The sequence below is a fragment of the Paramisgurnus dabryanus genome, chromosome 8 (genome assembly GCF_030506205.2).
Source record: "Paramisgurnus dabryanus chromosome 8, PD_genome_1.1, whole genome shotgun sequence".
Taxonomy (NCBI): Eukaryota; Metazoa; Chordata; class Actinopteri; order Cypriniformes; family Cobitidae; genus Paramisgurnus; species Paramisgurnus dabryanus.
Genome location: NC_133344.1, coordinates 25,490,137 through 25,511,073, shown reverse-complemented (window position 1 = coordinate 25,511,073; position 20,937 = coordinate 25,490,137). Strand labels below are relative to the sequence as shown.

Genomic DNA, 20,937 nt, shown 5'->3' with positions numbered 1-20,937 from the left:
CTGAATAGCACTGATTTTGTGTCTCTAACTTTTTTGATTGTGATATGTCCCACAAAAATACATACAGAAATACACAATTTTGGTGTGTTATGCAAGATGACAAAGCACGCTCGCAATTCAGTGCATAATGTAAACAAGTAAATGCAAGAAATGCATCTGGAGGCTTGTGTAAGAACTAGACGCCTATTGGATGGTTATTTGAGAGGGCGCTACGCCTTTAAGAGTTTCCGACTGCTGCCAGCGAAACTTTGGGAGGCCGTTGGACTGCTGCACTTTGGATAACGAAGGAAGTGACGAATCCATAATACTAGAGGTGAAAAAACTCCCGAAGAAAAAGACAGAAACTAAGATAGAAGCGAAAGTCAGTGTGCAGCGTCCAGACCTAGCACGAGCGTCAATGGCACGAGGACGAATGTGCACGAGCTTACAAATCAAAGTTCCCTCAGTGAGAGGCGCGCGGCGAGTGAAAACATCAGAGTGATTCGCGCGTGACGCGGCTTTCCTAATGTTGCATTTATCAAACGTAAAAAGTCTGCAGACCTTCTTTAAAAGTCTTTATGAATTCGTCTGTATATCCAGCTTCCATAAAATATGGATGAAGCGTTAAACGTGGATTTTAGGGAAGGTAGCGGAGTCTCGTGGAATGAGTCGAGCCGCATCAACGGTACATTATAACTGCTGCACTGTTATTCCAGTGACTTCGGATATTGAGTTTAAGGATAATCTGGAATGTTCGCGAGGTGTATTTCATCGGGTTCAGTTCGGTTAACTGTATTGGTTTGGGTGCTCGCGGCGTCGGTAAGTTTCGGGTCCGGTTCGGAGCTGAAGGTGAGGGTTCGTCTGGCCGATGGACAGATCACAGATGAAGTTCTGGAGGCGGACAGTGAGAAGGACTCCATCACTGTGGAGTTTAAACAAGGAGATGGGACTCTTATCACTTTTGTGGCCGATTTCAAGCAGGTAAGTCTGAGGTAACCAACTTAAAATCAAGTTGGGGTTAAGGTCACACAGCTTTCATGTGTGCTGGAATGCTTTCGTCATGTTTTTCCAAAAATAAACGATTTATAGTGAATGAAAACTTGAAGGCAGACACTTTATTCCAGAGCAAAATACAGTTTAGGCTGAACATTTTATCAACATTGTGTTACACTTTACGCATTAACTTCATTAATAGTTTTACAGCCTTTATATCATTTACCAGATTATCTTCTTTCCAATAATAAAATCACATTAGCTGATAAAATTAACTTATAGTTTTAATTCCTAATTCCAATTCCTATTCATGTAAAGACTTTCAAAGAAATGTGGTAACTGTATGTGATCATGACGACAGTGTAGTGTATCAGCCTCAGTTTAGTCATTTCAGCAGACCTCACGTCCCCTGCATCAGCACAGACGTGGTCAGTGTGGCGAATTGAATCACTTTTGGGAATGCTTGAACTGTGCCTTACTCTTTTTATCAGTATAAAGGCAGACAGATCGGTCTCCATTTCTCTCACATGTGTTTCCCATCTAAGTTTCCCCCGTATATCGGGAATTTATGGAAAGTTGAATCAACGATGACTTCCAGCTGCTTTCCAGGATTTACTGCATTCTGCAGAGGCTATGAAAAGAGACAAATTCATTCATATTTTAGGGATCAGTGAATGAAGTATCGTTTTACTGCTATCAGCATCACAAGGTGCTAAATCAACCAACTTTATTGGTGATTTACATGATTATCAATGCGTTTTCTGTATTATTTGGTAATAACACGCATTGTTGTTTATATTTCATTCATCCCAGAGAATGTTGCATGCAAATTCTCATATCATATAATGTGAGCCAAATTTTTTTGTGTGTAAAAATGCTGATCTTGACAGAATTTAAAGATCACCCAAGGATTATTCACTTTATACATCTCCAGATGTGAGTCACAAGCTTTACCAAAAGCACAGTGAGTGAATATTGCACAGTAGAAGTGCAGAGGACCAAACTCTTTCCAGCTGGATATAAACCGGTCTTCTTTACCAGAAAATCACAAGAGAGTCTTTCTAGATTAGAGGAAGCTTATAGACATACTTGTGTTTTTTTTAATACAGTTGGAAACCGTTGAATCGCCTCTTAACAAGTGATATGGAATGCTGTTTGGTCACAGCTGGGTTCTAGTTTGGATGGGAATTGGATGAGGCTGTAATATCTTTTACATCTAGAACAAAATATGTTAGAGGTCACGCTTTTGGTTTTTTGTAATGAAGAAACCATTGACATCCAAACTAAAGGCATGCATTTTCTTGAGAAAATACAGTGTTTATTAAAATATAAAGTATCTATGAAAAGATTGTGTTAAAAGACCCACAATCTTTTCAAACATGGGGTGCTCCTGTATAGCTCAGTGGTGTAGTATTATGTATTATGTTACCATTATGTTAGCAGCACAAAAGGTAATTGGTTCGCACCTTGTGCCTCTCATACATCCTAAAAAAGTAAAGGCTTTGGCTTTTTGATCGCCCCCTGGTGGCTGGCTGCAGTACAAGTAGTAAACCCCGCCCTCTCCATGCAAACGAATGTGACTCGGCTATTCCAAAAGATGGTTTTGGTCCTTCAGTTGTTATCATGCTGATATTCAATTGTTCATTTTTGTGATCCTTTCATTTTAGCTAGTAATTTGATACTGTAGAAACGGGGCGTGTCATTTTGATTGGAGTGGTTGAGCGGATGTTTGATATCGCGGCTCCGCTTCTGGCTCCACGGACGATTTCTTCTGCACATGCACTGGCTCCAAACTGACGTTTTTACGTAATATGGCAGCTCTTATGGTTGGCCATTTTTGGCTTCAATTCATTACAATGGAAGGAAGCAACATCGCGTAATCCATCAAAAAGCAAAAATGTAAATATAGGGTTCTCCGAACAGTTTTCTTTGCTTTAGGGCTGGGCGATACTGACCAAAATCTATATCTGAGTAATTTTTACAATACATTTTTATATGCAAGTCAAAGCTTCATGAGAGATGTCACAATCATCTTTGTTAAAACAACATATGATGAAAAGAAAATTATACAACTGCACAACATGTGAGCAGGTTGGAAAGCTTGCGCCTGACCTCATTTTACATTTCTGACAGAGCTTCTGTTGCAAAGGGGGTCATATCAGACCATACCGATATAGACGATATTGTTTCATCCCGTATCCCGCTGGGGAAAATACTGAAGTGTTACCAAAACTTGATATACCGCCCAGCCCTAATTTGCTTCACGGCTCAGTTTCTGTTTATCAGAAAACACTGACGACTTGATGAAAAGAAGACGCATATGATGTGTAAATCTTTCATCTCAAACGTGACCTCTTCCATCCAACCGTACCATTGACTTTCTTATTATATTTGGTTATTCAACACACTGCCTCTGCCCATGGGCAGCATATGCAGCGGAGAAAATTAATTCATTTCAGTCCGACTCCGTACCCACTGCCAACTGAGGAGCAGAGAGCGGTTTGCTTTAATGCTCATCTCCCTGTTGGGATATCTGTGACCTGCTTGGCAACAGGCCAGGCCTCTTCTTTACTTTGAAATGTTATCACCCCATAACTTTGAGTTAGTTGGAAACTTTGTCGTAATGTATTCAACTCTTAGGGAAATTGTTTATTGTGGCTTGTGGTTTTTTACTTTTAGTTTGAGCGACTCATCATGAGCTGTTTGTGTAACTGTTTGTCTCTGTATGTCACTTGTGGGAACTTGTCTGTATTTTATGTCCTGCTTTCCAGTCAGTGTGCGTTGTGTTTGAATGGCATTCAAGTGTGTCAACCTGCCCACTTTAAACGGGGCGGTCCAACCTGTTTGAGAAATGCCCCACTGCGTTACGTGAGATTGATGTGACCTTAACTCTACGGCACACCACACACACATCTGAACAAACTCTCTTAGGAATCATTGTAGCACAATAGACTTTTAAAACATTTATGACATGTCAATAAGAATGGATGGCCACACCCATTGTGCAAACACAGTGTAGGGTTTAATAAGCAGAGACAACTAAATCAAACATTTATTAATTCTTCAGTTGTCTTAAAATTGCGGCTCAGTTCATTGATGCTGGAGCCATAGACAAAAGTTACATAAAAAAAATAAAAAAAATGATCTTCTATGGTGTCTTATGACCAGTTTAAATGAATCCATGTTAGTTTATACTTTCACATTCATATTGTCGGCTCTAGGTTGGAAATATCTGTCTGCCTCTTGGGCTTCCAAATGGCTTTATTTAACCCAGTACACAGCATATGTTGACCCTTCAAACGGCTGCTGTGAAGGAAGAGGGCTCTGTTTCCCGCTGAGAGAGTGGCAGACACTGTTATGCTAAATAGTTTTCAGTTAATCTTGAGCACATTACAGCAGTGCCCATAAAAGACTAAATGGGTTGATTTTTGCAGCCTTTCTCACAATTTCGACCGCCACATTTTTATTTATGCAGCTTTAGCTTATATAAATCAATGCAAACAGCTTCCCTATACTGCCCTACAAAGCCAAAGCGAAGTAACTACGCATTCGCTCAAAATTGGGCTTTGTGATATCTGTTGTATCTTGTGACAAGTCTCCTGGTTCAATTTTGTCCCATTTCAGAGAAACGTGTGTGTCAAAATTGCAGTAACATGTTTGACTGGCTGGTGTAAAAAGCTTTAAGGGCATTTTTCTCAGTTTCAGTGTTTGCGTAGTTACTACACTTAGCCTTTGCATATACATGCAGGGAATGAACGGTAAAGTGCTTTCAATAAAGGATCAGCCCAATGCATGCATGTTAAGGTAGCAGTTTAGTAAGACCCTGACTGTAGATCAGATTGCATCAGAAACATCACAAATAGTGCGTGACCTAGAGCTTACGGTATACATAATTATAACAATTATATTCTCAGTGATGGCTTTGGAAAAATTCATTACGTGTACGCTAAAGAGATAAAGAATAGTTTACTATTTAAAATATGTAATAATGAATCATTTATGGCGGGCCGTTGAATTATTCGAATATAATGCACACCCAAGGTGGAAATGTGGCATGACGCAAAGCAGGTTAGGTGTGCGGTTTACAGAAAAATAATCAACACCCATGGAACATTTCTCAGCCAATCAGAATGAAGCATTTAATAGACACATCGTTTAAATTAACATAACATAAAACAACATAAAAAATGTGATCTGGTTGATTCATTGCCTTATGAATCAAATCTTGGGTTACATCAGATCTTCCTGTCCATCACTGTTTCCCCCTTGATGAGGCATATTTTCAAGGAACTAAGATGTACTTCCCTCTTTGGTTAACAGGAACTGTATGGGTCCTCCCTGATGTGTAAGGTTTTTCTCACATCTCTTTCTGGCTCTTATGCAATGTCTTGGCTTGATAAGCAGTGTTGAAATATTGATGCAGCTTTATTCAGATGAAGAATCAGTTTTACGATCTTGATTATCTTTAAATACACGAGCCTTTGTACTGAATCAACTTGTTTTGTTAGTTTTAAGAGAGTTGTGGAAGAAGTTAACAGCCCGTAGCAGGTAGCGCCATGATCTTGTGTAGATTAGATTAATGTATATTATCAGGTTTCCAGTGTCGACAATTGGACAGCTGTAATTGGGTAAAGTTGCCCCCGCTTTCCTGCAGAGAAGCTCGAGTTAGCCACATCCCAAGTGGAAGTCATAGGTCACATACAGCCCAGTAAAAGTAATGGTTTTTTATTGCCATTTCATCCAAGTGCCTCTATTTTTTGCTTGTATGCTGATTAGTTTTTGGTGTCATATTCAGAAGAAAACTACTTTAAGATGTTACCAAAACCAATGCATGACACACAATGGCAGGTGTGCAAAATCTCACATTCCCCTTGTGATTAACTGGGGATTTTGTCCTGGCCTCTGCTTTTGTGTGAGGTTGCTGTTCATTAGAGCGAAAGGTTAAATACTGGCATGCACCTGTGCCTTTATAGGAAACCAATTAAAACATCTCCGCTGTCACAGAGGGAGGCCTAATCCAATTAAAACATAATAGTGTACAGTTCGTGGCAAATGGCTAAACAGCATTTTCGTATAAACGTTTGCAGTGCCTGAATTATGTCTCATGTCATGTGCATGGCTTATTTATGACTTTCTTTCCCAGCTGCCTTTAACCGCCCTTGGTGTTTGGTTATATTAATACTTCATAAATGGCTCATCTATGATTTCTCGCCAATTGAGAGTTTGTTTGTGGGATGTGTTGCACAAGAGAAATGTTACAGCCTGCATTTCTGCACCTCTGTTTTAACTTGTACTCTACGAAGTACGAACATTATTTAATCTAGTGTCTGTGGTTGGACTCAGGTGGTCAGGTGAGAACAGGCTCCACCAATACGGTTGAATTAAGTGGAGAGTAGTATTATGAGAAGTACCCTGTCTCATTGGATGAGTTAAAGGGAAACTCCACTTAGACTTAGTTTCCAGCAATGATATTACGCAAAGCCCGAAAATAGTCCCCAGCTATTGAAAGTTACCAAGGGGACTATTATTGGGCGCTGCGTAATATTGTGCCTTCTGCACCCATGGTACGGCAGCAAAGTCCTTGATTATTACGCCGGAATGAGAGAAAAGTTCCTAGCCATTTCGGTCTAAAAAAATCGCAACTTTTAATTTCCTGTTGGTCTTAGTACACAGTGTACAGAAGAGTCAAGTTTTAAATAGGAAAAATAATTAAACTCTTTGGTTATTTTTGAATGCGATGCTAATGGTCTAAACAGATTCAATGAATTATGCTAAGCTATGCTAAGAATTGTACCGCCACACCCGGAGATCGGCTGAATGAAATCCAAAATTATAAAACTCAATTTAACTTGGGGAGCTTGAAAATAAGCCTATTTTTCAAAATGTGGAGTGTCCCTTTAAGGGTAAGCAACATAGTCTATGTGAATACATAAACAGTCTTTAAACAAAATTCCCCCATATGTGGTTTCTATCAGGGGTTTTATGTGGCTTTTAATCCAATTTGCTTTGAAAACATTGAAAACTATTAGTGTACAACTAGTTGACAAAAAAATATATATTTCCCTGTGCTCTCTTCCTTTGAATGTTAAATTTTCTACTAGTTGTTGCTTTTTAATGCAAGCAATTTATTGATTAAATGAAAGCAGAGGCTTTAAAGTTTGTATTCATGGAAACATGCGCATTATATTGCAAACAAGCTTTTTATGCAATACCACATAAGACTTGTGGTGTAGACATTTTTATGCCAGTTATTTGGAAAAGAAAACTGCACTTTCTATCAATGTGGCAAAACAAGGCATATTTGATTGTTTTTTAAATAATTCTTCAGTGTCATTGCTTAGTTGTGTTTAGCACAGCAAAATAAAAACTGTTAATTTTTGTCATGGTTTGTTGTGCTTGGTCGTCTCTAAAGACCTGTTGTTATTAAATGGGTTTTAGAAGGTTTTATACTTGAGACACAAACAAACATAAAGTTGGATGGTTAGTCTTTTATAAACGTCCACAAATCCAGATCGACAGAGCAGTAGATAGAAATCTCTACTCCAAACCTTCCTCTCAAAGTGTAGCCACAAACCATGAAGAGGGTGTGTGGTAAAGTTATTTCACAACAGTTAAGGGTTGTTTTTGGTAAACTTTTGATTAATGTGTGTATATTTGCTTGTTTATATTTACAATGGCTGGGAACTTGCCTTGTCCAATCACATTTGAGATCCGTGCAGTGCAGGGATGAACGATTTTATCAACATGTCGATATTATCGGCCAATAATAGCTTAAAAGTTAATTTTCAGCTAGATACGGAGGATTATGTAGATATGATTTGGTGATATAAAGATGTGCTGATTATGCACATCAGCACGCACATTTGTAAGAAGGCTTTGAGGTTCATGTCTGCTAGGTGCGTAGACTATTAGAATTGTGATTCTTGAGAAACAAAATGTATCCATGATTAGCTTTTACAGAGAGATTTTTACAATCATGTTACAGTGTATATTATTGCTGCATGCTCCTGGCTTAAAGGGATAGGTCACCCAAAAATGAATATTCTGTTATCATTTACTCACCCTTATTTTAATGAGTTGATTTATTATGTTGAACACAAAAGAAGATATTTTGATAAATGATGTTAACCACACAGTTGATGGTAACCATTGACTTCCATCTTAGGAAAAACAAATACTATGGAAGTCAATGGGTTTCCGTGTGCTTACCATAATTTATCAAAATATCTTCATCATTTATCACAATACTCCTATAATATTTGTTTTCTTACTATGGAAGTCAATGGTTACAATCAGCTGTGTTTTACCATTATTTATTAAAATATCTTCTTTTGTGTTCATTAGGGGTGGGCGATAAACCGGTAGACAAAATTAACCGGTAGAAATTTGTCAACCGGTAGAGATTTTGGACTATCGTTTCTATCGAGGTTACGTGCCCACGTCACGCTCCTGTGCGTGTGGTCGCGAAAACGTAACGTTTGTACACGTATTTAAGCACTGCAGTTTTAAAACAAGTTATTTTAAGCCATTGAAACACAGACAACAGATCTGTATGCGTGCGTTCTTTCTGTGTGTCAGGAGCGGACAAGTCGCGCAGCCGCTGCTCTTTCTGTCTGTGAGGAGCGCGCAAGTCGCGTGACCTCTGCTTATTAAGCTCGTGAGCATTTTTCCCGCTTTATTGGCCTTAAATACACATATGCGTCAAAATTCCCGTCTTTGCAAGCATCATCATAAACACGACCAGTAAGGTCTTAAGAGAAAGTAAACAGCTAAAAGAGAAAGCGCATGTGTAACAGTGTATTGGATCCGGACTTTGGTCTTAAAGGGGAAGTTACCTAATTTTGCTCCTGTCTGTCACTCGTGTTAATCAAACAGCATTGAGAAAAAAATCTCTCGCTCCTGATTAAATCACTTTTCTACCTTAAATAAAAATATATATAGGCCTATACATACATGCATAATTATTTATTATCATTCTTATTGACTGTGTATCTTCAGAGAGCTTGAGTTTTGTTTGTTTTTATCTTCTTTCTATGCTTGTATATGTTTTTTGTGAGAATTATGAACATTTCTATGGTATTAAAGATTTAAACCTTATTAAAACATAAAAAACTCTACCGTGATACATATCGTTATCATGATATAAAATTAATCCTATCGTGATAGAAGATTTTGGTCATATCGCCCACCCCTAGTGTTCATCAGAAAAAAGAAATTCATACAGATTTAGAACAACATAAGAATGAGAAAATAATGACAGAATTTTCATTTTTTGACACAGGTTCAAATCTTATTTAACACTAAATTGCAAATATATCCCTATCACAGTCATTGTAGGTATTCGCGATCACAGAAGTTTATTTGAATGGTATTTTATTTGCACACTCCCTTGACATACAGTATGAGCACGCACGTGCACAGACACTGACTGTCATATACCTTGTGATTAGTCAAGTTCTCTTATGCATCATATTGTGCTTAAACTGTCAAATACACGCAAGGTTATGTCAGAAACACACAAAGTAGACACAGAGATGCTCACAAGTCTCTGAGCTTGAGTCCAAGTCAAGTCTGAAGTCTTTGAGCTTGAGTCCAAGTCAAGTTTCAAGTCTCTGGGCTCGAGGCCAAGTCAAGTCTCAAGTCTCGTTGTAACAAATAAAACTCTAATAACAAATAAAGAAATTACAAACATTTATAAAAAAGAACAAAGTTGCACATTAAGTAAGGTCTAAAATTAGCATTAGGTACAGAAATTAAATTAAATGGATAATTTAATAACACTGTCTTTATTGTACAAATTAAATATTATTATTATTATTTTTAGAGCAATAGAAGTGATTTTCTGTTTGTCTTGGGTTGTTTGATTAACATAAATGACACAGACTTAAGTAGGTTAATTGAGGTTACTGTCTCTTTAAGAACAAATAAGCCCAGACTGGTTTCTTAAGACATAAACAAAAATGTTTTTATTAGAAAAAGAATACTGTGAGATCATTTTGTGTGTATGTGCCCTGTCAAGAAAAGAAAGATTTTATGTTGGCTTAACTTTTGAAACACTTCTCTCTGTATGTGCACTGCTGAGGGCACTTAAACGCGTGCACAAACACAGGCAGAGGGCGAATTCCAAACAGCGCTTCAGGAAGAAGATGCAGCAGTCGCTTCACATAAAAACGTTACGTTGTTTTTCATTGCTCTATTAAGCAAATGTATGTTAATGGACTACATATGACACAAAGTAGCGCAACTCTGGACCTGACTGGAGCTGGACCGGACACACTTAACCGCATGTGCGTACAGAAATCTGCTCACTTGAGCGCCTTTTTGCGGTTAAATTGTTTAACCATTTAAACAATTGCAAGCCTTTGAAACACGTTAATGATAAACTTCCCCTATTTAAATTGCATATTAATCCGCGAATCGCATGCGAGCCGAACCGCGGATCCGTCACAGCACTACCCAAAGCTACAGATGAATGGCACAGCAGCTGGTGCAGTCGACATGTGTGTTCGCAGTCGCGCGCGTGGAGAAGATACGTCACGTGTTCATCGTGGGCAGGTTGTAGATAACGGAGGGAGGGGTATGACAGCGAGCTCATCAGATGTTCCTTAAAAATAAACATTGTTCACGAGTCGCGCGGCTCGAGTCCAAGTCGAGTCTGAAGTCTTTGAGGACGAGTCTCAAGTCGAGTCTCAAGTCACTGTGTGTGCGACTTAAGTCGCACTCGAGTCCGAGTCTCAAACTCGAGTCCCCGTCTCTGAGTAGACTTAATCACATGTTACATTTTTATGTTTTAATTTTAATGCAAACTGTTGTTGATCATGTGTATCAGTGTATTGGATTATTCCAATCAGGTATTAAAGTGACAGTAGCCTACCTGCTGCTGTCTGTGACCTAAATGGTAATAAAACAACAAAAGACAATAAAACAATCACTAACCCCTGTTGGCTGAAAAGCTTTTGTAGCATTTAAAAATATATTATATTTAATTCATAAATTAAATATACAGTGTGTGCAGTGCTGTGCAGTGTTTTATTATTTTCATTTGATTATTTTTAAGTTACAGTTTTTGCTCATTTTTTGCTGGCCTATAGCTGTATAGTATTGACTAAAATTAGTTGAAATTATTGCCATAGTGGATATGACCAAAATAATAAAATAATAATTCTAATATTGTGCATATCTAATCCATGGCTAGGTTACTTGTGCCATTAGATAATATTTGTTTAGATTCGGTTATGTGTTTAAATTATGTACTGAATTCAGCTCTTAATGTATTGCATAAACAGAGCATTCTATGAATCTATGGGTATGAATCACTAATGACTGTGGTCATTCGAGGCCATTGACCGCCAACAGCAAATGTGTGTACATTGTTATCCACCCCACTGCATTCAGGATCAGCCTTTTCAACACTCTCACATAAAACAAAAAATTACAGCCAACAGCTGAACTTCTATCTATAACTTTATCTTCTTGATAATAAATCTACATGCAATGCATGATGGTAGATTTTTGTTTTTGCAGTGAAGTTGACTGTGAGAACAGTGCCAAGCTTTGTGAAAGTGGTAGGGTTGTGCCAATAGATGTTACTATCGTGTGTCGTTGATAGTCAATCAAATCGCTGATAGCCTTCATGATAATAGATGGCTTTTTTGTATTATAATATTATCATGATAGTTTCACAATAACATTTCCGTATAACCTGCACTTGTGACACCAATGCAATTTTTCTTGTTTTTTTGTCCTCGAGCAACCATTATCAGCTCACTTGCACTGTGACTTCTCCTCACACTTGAGCTTGTGATGCGCACTATAGGGGCTGTTGTGCGCGCAGGGGTTTAAAACCCAGTGAGTGATTGTTTCTGTTTCCATGTAATTTGCACCACACCCGGGCATTATTAATGGTATCATGTTTAAGGTTTTGGTCATGACAGTGTTGGCAGCTGCCCTTACAGTTAAGCAGCTTCTGTTTTGGTCCACCAATCCAGTGGCTTGTCATAGATAAATGAGTAAAAATAATTATCAAATAAATAAATAAACTATTGCCCCGCCCCCTGATACTATATCTGCGAACACTAAAAAGTGGCACTGATTGTTGAAACCAATTCAACATCGGCCTGTCCCAAACAAACACACTGTAATCACCCTGTACAGAAGCCAAACCTGAAACTGAAGCTAATGTTTGCTTTGCTTTCAGAGATGGCATACATTTCCTCCATACTGTCAAAATAAACTCTTTTGCACCAGAATTTATGTTTCGTCTGTAATCGGTTCCTTTTTGCTCTTTTTTTGTTAAATCTCTTCTTTGGGTGTTCTGTAGTAACCTGTGTTTACCATTCCTTTAAGAATGAAGAACCAGAGAGGGTGAGCCGAGGATCTACCTGACTGAATTGTTTACTTACTAACCCGTCTTAGGCATGTTCCTACAAGGAGGGGGTCAACCAGAGAATTGTAACAGGACCCTAGAGGCATTCAGGACTGTGGCAAGCGAAAAAGATACTGCAGATATGGAAAAAGGAAATTGCCAGACGATGACAATAAAGAGTGGCTGTAAAGAGAAATCAGTGGTTGCTTAACTCGATATTGCAGGATGTCAGCAGGTGTGAATGCTCTACCTGTGCGACATCAGTTTGCAGAAGGGAAATGGTAGCCTGGCAGCATGTATTTGCTTTACGCTTGGGTTTCTCCCTACTGTCAGCAAGGTTGTTGCAATAGAGGGACGCCAACACTTCCCTGTAATTTAAGTGAGTGCCTAAAGCATTTCCCCCTTATCTCTTTGTTTCTTAAACTGAACCGCCTGCCTGCCGACTGGGAGGTCCTAATAGTGCCAGAGCTTGAAATAACAACTGACTGCTCACTCCCCCCTCTTGTGTTCGTTGATTGTTCCATCACCCGTGTGGTAATTCGGCCAGGTCAGCATTCGCCGGTTTAATCACACACCCTTAAATCTCAATCACACTGCACTTTGGTCCTGGAAAAGTCCCATAAAATAGCCATTGTGCCTTCTGTGTGAACGCAAACATGTCCCATAATTAATTCTGGGTTCGCTCCCATAAAGGGGACAGAGTAACATTGCCATAACATTTACGGAAAGTGTCCTGTGTGAACAAAAGGCAAAAACAAATCCGTATGGGTCGTGTGTCATTGCAACAAAAATGTATAGTTCTTCGACACAGTGGTTTTAAATGCAAATTAATATTATGACGAGAAATGTCTGCAAACTGGAATGAAGCAGAGATCATAATAGAACAGCACATCACACGCTATAGTTAAATATAGTTATAGTTAATAAATGCACGCATGTGGTTTCTTGAGTAAAATCGTGGATAACAAGCAAACCTAGAGGGAACATTTCACAAGACTTTTTCAAGATGTCAAATAAATCAATGGTGTCTCCAGAGTACATATGTGAAGTTCTTGCTTAAAATACCATAGAGATAATTTATTATACCATGTTAAAATTGACACTTTGTAGGTGTGAGCAAAAATGTGCCGCTTTGGGTGTGTCTTTTAAAATGCAAATTAGTTGATCTTTGCACTTAATGGCAGTGTTGTGGTTGGATGGTGCAGATTAAGGGATGGTATTATCCCCTTCTGACATCACAAGGGGAGCCAAATTTAATTACCTATTTTTTCACATCCTTGCAGAGAATGGTTTACCAAAACTAAGTTTCTGGGTTGATCTTTTTCACTTTTTAGGTTGATAGAAGCACTGGGGACACAATTATAGCACTTAAACACAGAAAGTCAGATTTTCATGATATTTCTTCTTTAAGATGTTGTGGACAAAATCCACCAAGTGCACGTTTAGAAATACAATACATATCACGTTATGAATAAACCAAAGTCCCCGGCCAAATCCCAGATACATTTTCCATGTATTTTCCTTAATTTGTGTGTATAAAATGGCTTTATATTCCTGCTGCTTCACCTTCTTATATCCAGAACATCCTGAACGAGGGCTGGACATCAAAAATGTTTGCATATATTTAATAACATTATGTCCCTGTACTGATGTTATTCATTGCACAGCTCTCAGCTTAAACCTAACAGAAATCTTTGTTAAAATGCTGCTATGCCAAAATTTTTAATTGTGTGAATGTAAAAATGTGAGCCTGGAACGCAGTTTGCATATAAAAGTGAACCAGCTACAGCTTGTTTAATTGGAGTGTAAATTAGAAATGTCATTGTGAAGCGATAGGGGTGTGTTGAGATATTGTGCAATGATTTAAACGTTGTTTGGCTAAAAGTAAGCATTTTCTCAATCTAAAGTGAAAGTAAAGATATCATCTGGGAGTCCACTAGCTCCCTCCGAAGGCATTTGTTGTAATACATATTATTACATATAAGGCTATATATTGTTTTTGTTTAATAAAACCAGTGTTTACTTGGTTTTGATACTTTATTTGAACCAATTTAATTCATTCAGGTTAATAATTAATTTGATATTATTTGGTAATAAAAACAGACCTAAGAAAGCAATAATCTTTAAAATAACATAATAATGACTTATTATGTAATTTTAAAGATTATTGCTTTCTTGGGGCTGTTTTTATTACCAAATAATATCAAATTACTTAATTATTAATTACAAAAATAATTGTTAGGGACAGTCCTAAATTAGTTAAAACATTTAAAAATTATGTGATTTCAGTTTCCCATTCATATGTTTTATCTAGTGTCTCGTCACAACGCTACGATACTGTATTCTTTTAGCCAACGATATTATGTTTGCCGATACCTCAAAATTTCTATTCTGTAATACGATTTGGATTCGATTGAACTTAGGGGTATACCAATCGATTAAGACAGCGTCCGCCAGCAGACACAAAGTTTTCTGCATTTTCACTGCTTTGTTGTTGCATCGCAATCTGATGCACAAACAGACAGTTCTTTTCAACGCACTGGCGAAAATGTGAATGTGGATGTTTTATGAACATGTTCTTATCCAGCCTGCCACCATGTTGATCTCAAAACGAAGCTGTGAGAGATGTACGTTCAGAGCGTGCGCTTTAAACCTAATGTTTTGTACTGGGATGGATGCTGGTCATTCAACCATCAAAACACGACAATACAACATTTTACAAATTTCCAAAGGACAAAGAACCTCAAAAATCATGGACTCTTTCACCGCCATTGACGAGATATCTCGTCAATTAAGAGAAAATGCTTCCCCGCCAATGACGAGATTTTCCTTCTTTCCGCAATACCGCTATTATCCACCAGGTGGCAACTTTTTAAACCCGGAAGTATTGCCCTATGGCAAGCGGCTGCATGTCCGTGTCTGTTTTAAAGATCGCTCTGAATGGGATCTCTATGAAAAGTCCGTCACATAAATGGAATTATCTCTGCTTTTTGCTCAAAATGTGGTGTTTTTGCAGAAACCTACCCATATTCATGTTTTTTTTTTGAAAGCAGAGGGTCTGTTCTTTCATTTGGTATATTGTATGTTTATATATTTAAAGAAGAACATTTTCTGGAAGGCATTAAACTTTGGTGAAAATCATAAAAACGCTGGCGCTGGCTGGCAACTTTTTTAACAAAACGCTGGCGGTGAAAGAGTTAAAATGAAAAGGGACATATGACCTATTTTTGAGATAAGAGCAGTGTAATATGTAGATTAAAAGGCTAATATCCAAAATGGATATTATGTACACACCCTACTGAAAAATCCAGCTAAGACCAGCATAAACTTGCAGCTGGTTTGAGCTGGTTTAAGGTAGCAATAGCTGGTTTAAGCTGGTTTTCCCAGCCTGGCAAAGTTGGTCAAGCTTGTGGGTCAGCTGGCCTTCCGGTCTGATCAGCTAAGTCCAGCTAGACCAGCTTAAAAAGTGACCCAAACACAGCTAGACCAGCTTGCTACACCAGCAAAACCAAGATGGGAGACCTAACCAGCTCACCAGCTTATGCTGATTTTTAAGTCGGGTGTGCTATTCTCATTTCAAATTTGGTCATATTTCTCTTTTGTAAATGTTTATATAAAAATCTTTTTGCTCAAGTTTAGAGTTGTACATCATGCGTGGGCCTAGTTATTACTTTTTGGCAGCGTCTGTTGTGTTTGAATGTGTACATTACAGGACTTATCCCAGCATGGAGACTGTTTAAAGTTGAGAAAGTTACCTTTAGTTCAATAAAGGCTCAAATAAATGAGGTGCAACATGGTGAAAATACAATACCCATCTCGGAGGACGCCAGAGTTATAGTGGTTTTTCGCTGAGGTTATATATGAAAAACAGACATACCATTCGGATGGAGTATTGTATCCAATCTGCAAAACACACTTACCCAACTTCCTTAGGGAACACTAGTCTTGTCTAAATAGAGCCGTTGTCATTTAAAAAAAAAATGGAGGTGAGTTATTTATGGCTGTCTGTCTGTCATGGGCTCAGTGAAGCTTGAGTTGGGGGTCTGACCAACCCTTGAAACCAGATGGAAAGTTCTAGATAGAGAGTAGGATGAGAGCTACAGCACAAACAAAGACAGCTTGGTCTTGTTTGTTTTGATTGTTCAAACCTCATACTGTGCAAGTTAAACCCTGAAAGCTTGCAGCATTCTGTCGGTTCTGAGACTTGAGACCTCGCTCTGAATAACAGAGGAGGTGGGAGTTATGCGTGCGTGTTTGTGTTCTGTAGGCCAAGCCACGGGGATGCCAGAACAAGGAGACGCTGATGAATGGGTAGACAGGTCTGTGGCCTTGCTCTCCTCTCCGGGGTTTCCCATAGTGATTTACATGGAAGTCTTTATTATAGGCACGGTGCCGCTGCCAGGGCTCTGGTCTGGTTGTTAACAGCAACCCAATCATGTGCTGAAATATACAGTGTCTCTCCGGGCTAAAATGCCATAAAATCTTGTAATTAGGATCTCACTGTAAGCTTAAATAACACTGGCTGAATTTCAAATGTTGAAATCACAATGAAAAAACAGTTACGATTAAAATGTATAGCATATAAGCTTGTGCAAGATCGTATAATCATATTTTAATAAAATTCGTCTTAATAAAGATATTTGAGTGTTGCATGTCTTCTCTTACAGGATCTAAAGATATTTCGGGCGCTGATCCTTGGAGAGCTTGAGAGAGGGCAGAGCCAGTACCAGGCTCTCTGCTTCATCACACGCCTCAACCACAATGAGATCATCCCCAGCGAGTCCATGGCCAGACTCCGACAGGTCAGTCCCTTGCATTCAACCCCCGCTCCCCTTAGTGGAATTTGGCAGACGGGGAGACGTTAGCGAGACGTTATTAAGGTGGGGGAGAGATATGGAGATGGTATTAGAGTGTAAAGGCTGTGGGGGGAGCAGAAATAGGCTGTGAAGATTAGATGTAACGAAAATGGGAGTAGATCTGGGTGGAACTGTGTTTTAGGGTTAGCGCTATGTAGGAGTGAGATGCGATTTCTGATGAACAAGGCTGTAAAAGCTTTTGATGAGCTCCTGGGGGGCTGGCCAATGTCTTGCATGTGTGAAAATGAATAAAAGGTGCTGTAATAAGTGCTACTTACTAAAAGTTCAACTTTTCCTGTTGCAGAAAAATCCTCAAGCCATCCGTATAGCGGAAGAAAAGAGAAGCACAGAGATGCTGAGCATGAACGTAGCGGTCAACTTGACACGGACGTGGCAGCTGAGCGCCGACATCCACAACATCTGCAGCGTCGCCCGGGATGCAGTGTACACGCGCGAGGCTGACGTCAAACACTGGCTGGACAAAGGCAAGCATGCTTACTGCAGCCCTTAATTATATTCTACCCAACCCAGCATGCTAAAATACATGTTTGCTGACATAGCATACTCACTACTTAAGTATAACCTGAACTATCATATTTAACTATTTTTAGAATTGTGGTGGCAAAAAATGTATTCATCTTAATGAGCCTATAGTATTTAACCGTTTTCCACATTAGGAATAAATATCTGTTCGATCTGTAGGATCATCTTAATGTATTATAACCTAATGCAGATTATGCATTACTGTTTTATGTGTAACATGTGCATTTGTAATGCCCAACTAAACAGTAGTTTAAGGCTTAATGAGGCTGTTTACACTTGGCATTAACATGCGTTTTCATCGATCGTATCACAAGTGGACGACGTTAATGCCAGGTGTAAACGGTGTTCAAAACGTTTTGAGCTCGTCCACTTTCGACCACTTTCAACCACATTCAGAGGTAGTCGAAACCCCTTTCGATCGGATTGCTTTTGCTTGGATAAACGCACATGTGGTTGAATGTGTTCGAACAGCCAAACGCGACCGCCCATTTATCTAATCTGAGGTACTACACACAAGTTTTACGTCTTTTCTGACTTCTGGCGTGAACACAAGATGAACACCGCTATTTTTAGCCTTTCATTGATAAATCTAAAGCCGCTGATCTCCGTAGTTTCATTTTGGAAGCGTGTGAAAGTTGCGCGATCCTATTTCATCAATTGCACTGAAAATTCAGAGAAAGCTCTAACATATACATGTACAAAACACTGTGCAGCATGTTAACTTGCTAATATGCGAAATAATATTAGTTCACGTCCATATAAACTCATAATTACTCGCGTTTGAATGACAGCGGAGAGACTCGCCCACCATCTCACAGACCACCCCCTCACAGTATTCAGGACAGAAGCAGTCGAAAGTGGACAAAAGAGACGGATTTAAATACCAGGTGTAAACGTGATATGTGTCTATCTCGTCCACTTGTGATCCGATCGATGAAAACACATCTTAATACCAAGTGTAAACAGCCCCAATGATCATCAACTACACTAAATTATTTTTACAATTCTACTCTTGTGCAGGTGTTGAAAGCTCCATGTTCGAGTCTCAGGCAGTGGAGGTGACAGGCCTACAGAGCTGTGGGACAGTGAAGGACCTGTGGCAACCTTGTTCCTGTAGCTACAACTTCAGATTGGAGTGGTACCCCTGCTTGCTAAAATACTGTCGCAACAGGGATGTTTCCGGCAGGGGTAGCCCTTATAAATGTGGCATCAAAAGCTGCAGCAAGGGCTACCAGTTTACATACTATGTGCCCCACAAACAGCTGTGCCTATGGGAGGAAGAAACTTAAAGCAATATCACTGGTTCTTAAGACAAGACAAAACACTTTCAATGGGAGGTTTTCTTCACCTCTAAGCCTTAAGACTCATGTGCCTTTTGTACAGAGATGTGTGACAATGACTTTACTTTTGGTATTTCCAAACGGATGGGGATGGATGGAGCCATTTTTTTTAAAGTCGGATTTATCCTTAAAACATTTGCGATACCCCCATGATCTATTTTTATTTTTTCAGACCAGTCTTCCAGGTCTTTGATTTTTGAGGAAGTCAAGTATTTGAAGCTTTCGCTGTTCTTAAAGGTACTGAGAAATGATTACCTATAGAAACGTTGATTTGTCAAGTACAGCAAGTGAATTTGGGATAAACGACCTGTGATTTACTAGTCAGTATATAAAATGATGTCATCTTCAATTTAGCTCAAGGCAGGTTGCCACTTTTCTTTCTTTTTATAGAAACTGGTATTATTTATTTGCAGTGGGAAATTATTGAAGACTCTTAAGCATCGTGCACATGTTCAGAGAAATTTCTATTTTTATTTCATATGGTTTAAGTTCAGTGTTTTCAATGTGTTACATTTAAGACGCTGTGTTCAATACATGTTGGTACAGAGCCAAAACACTTTTTGGTGACTCATTCTGTCTTCATTTGATTTAGTCGGATTCACCAAAAGTCTTAATGCTGACAACACTTTGGGATTTTTTTTATGGCTGAGCGTGTGTGTATATATGCGTGTTCGTTTTCATATAGATGGAGATGTTATATGATTTTGTTCCTGCATTTTATGGTATTATAACAGTATCATTTAAGGACCATTTGAATGGGCTTTGTGTGCAGTATGTTGCTGTTGAAGCAAGTCACATTTTGTGTCCAGGTGACCTTTACAGACGGATCCAGTCAAAATTGGTAAAGTAACTAAAGGAATCAAAGTAACTATGTCAGTCATGTATGTTTTGATGGAATTGAAAGACAAATAGGAATAGAAAGATCTCTAAACTATTTGCTATTGTGCACCCAACACTGCCATCTTCTGGTAATGCAACATTACTGTAATTCTGGTCATGGATCCTCAAATTAGAATACATGTGCTACTTTAGCAGGGACATCCTGTTTATTAAATGTCTTAAGATTTCTCAGCTTTACACATGACTCATTTAACAGGACCAAAACACAGACTGAGTCCTATCATTTCGCTTTTAACATGACACATTTGACTGGGTTGTAGTTTATGGTACTAAAACGTTTATACTGACCTATTTAATTTAGTTTTTGATGAGTTTAAGTGTTATTGTTAAAAGTGTTGTTTGAGATTACACCTGTCCTAAACTCTCTAAACTAGAACCACCCCAACCAACAGCCATTGTCTGGATTATAAGTGCCTTGGTGATTCAGTGTTTACTATTTCCTTTAACAGATAAAGCTATTATAAATAACGCTCAAAACTATTTTCATATGAAAAATAATATGAGCAAATATGAAGAAATTTTAAATAAAAGCTCTTTCAGCAAAATATAACAACCTGTCTGTTTTACTGCATTTTTTTTAATTCAACTGACTGTACTATGTGTTTCGTATTATTTTGTGGTGGTAAGAAATTACTGGTAACTTACTAATGACATACTGATGTGTCATTATTAATCATTGTAAAAAATACTTAAAGGAAAACACCACCGTTTTCAATATTTTACTATGTTTTTACCTCAACTTAGATGAATTAACACATACCTATCTTTTTTCAATGCCTGCACTTTTAATCGTTGTACAGTGCTTCTAAGATGCGTTAACATTTAGCCTAGTCCCATTCATTCCTATGGCTCCAAACAAAAGTTTTATTTTATGCCACCATACTTGTGTGACTACTCATGTAACAGTCTTTAAATACACTGTTAAAAAAACTTTGCCTTAAATTTTTTTGTTAAATCAACA

The 20,937-nt window shown here is 38.4% G+C and overlaps 1 protein-coding gene across 1 annotated transcript; it reads left to right on the top strand.

Annotated features, from left to right (window-relative positions):
- The first annotated feature begins 225 nt into the window (after positions 1–225).
- Positions 226–20,523, top strand: oafa (OAF homolog a (Drosophila)). The gene is made up of 4 exons (XM_065281209.2): positions 226–960; positions 17,005–17,139; positions 17,498–17,678; positions 18,757–20,523. Exons 1-4 carry the CDS (start codon positions 730–732, stop codon positions 19,023–19,025), a joined length of 816 nt encoding a protein of 271 aa, XP_065137281.1. The 5' UTR covers positions 226–729; the 3' UTR covers positions 19,026–20,523.
- Positions 20,524–20,937: the final 414 nt, after the last annotated feature.

Bases quoted from the DNA above. Each gene is read 5' to 3' on its own strand.
- oafa (XM_065281209.2), top strand. From the start codon at position 730: ATGTTCGCGAGGTGTATTTCATCGGGTTCAGTTCGGTTAACTGTATTG. The intron at 961-17,004 runs GTAAGTCTGAGG...CTTCTCTTACAG, and splicing joins TTGTGGCCGATTTCAAGCAG to GATCTAAAGATATTTCGGGC. The intron at 17,679-18,756 runs GCAAGCATGCTT...ACTCTTGTGCAG, and splicing joins CAAACACTGGCTGGACAAAG to GTGTTGAAAGCTCCATGTTC.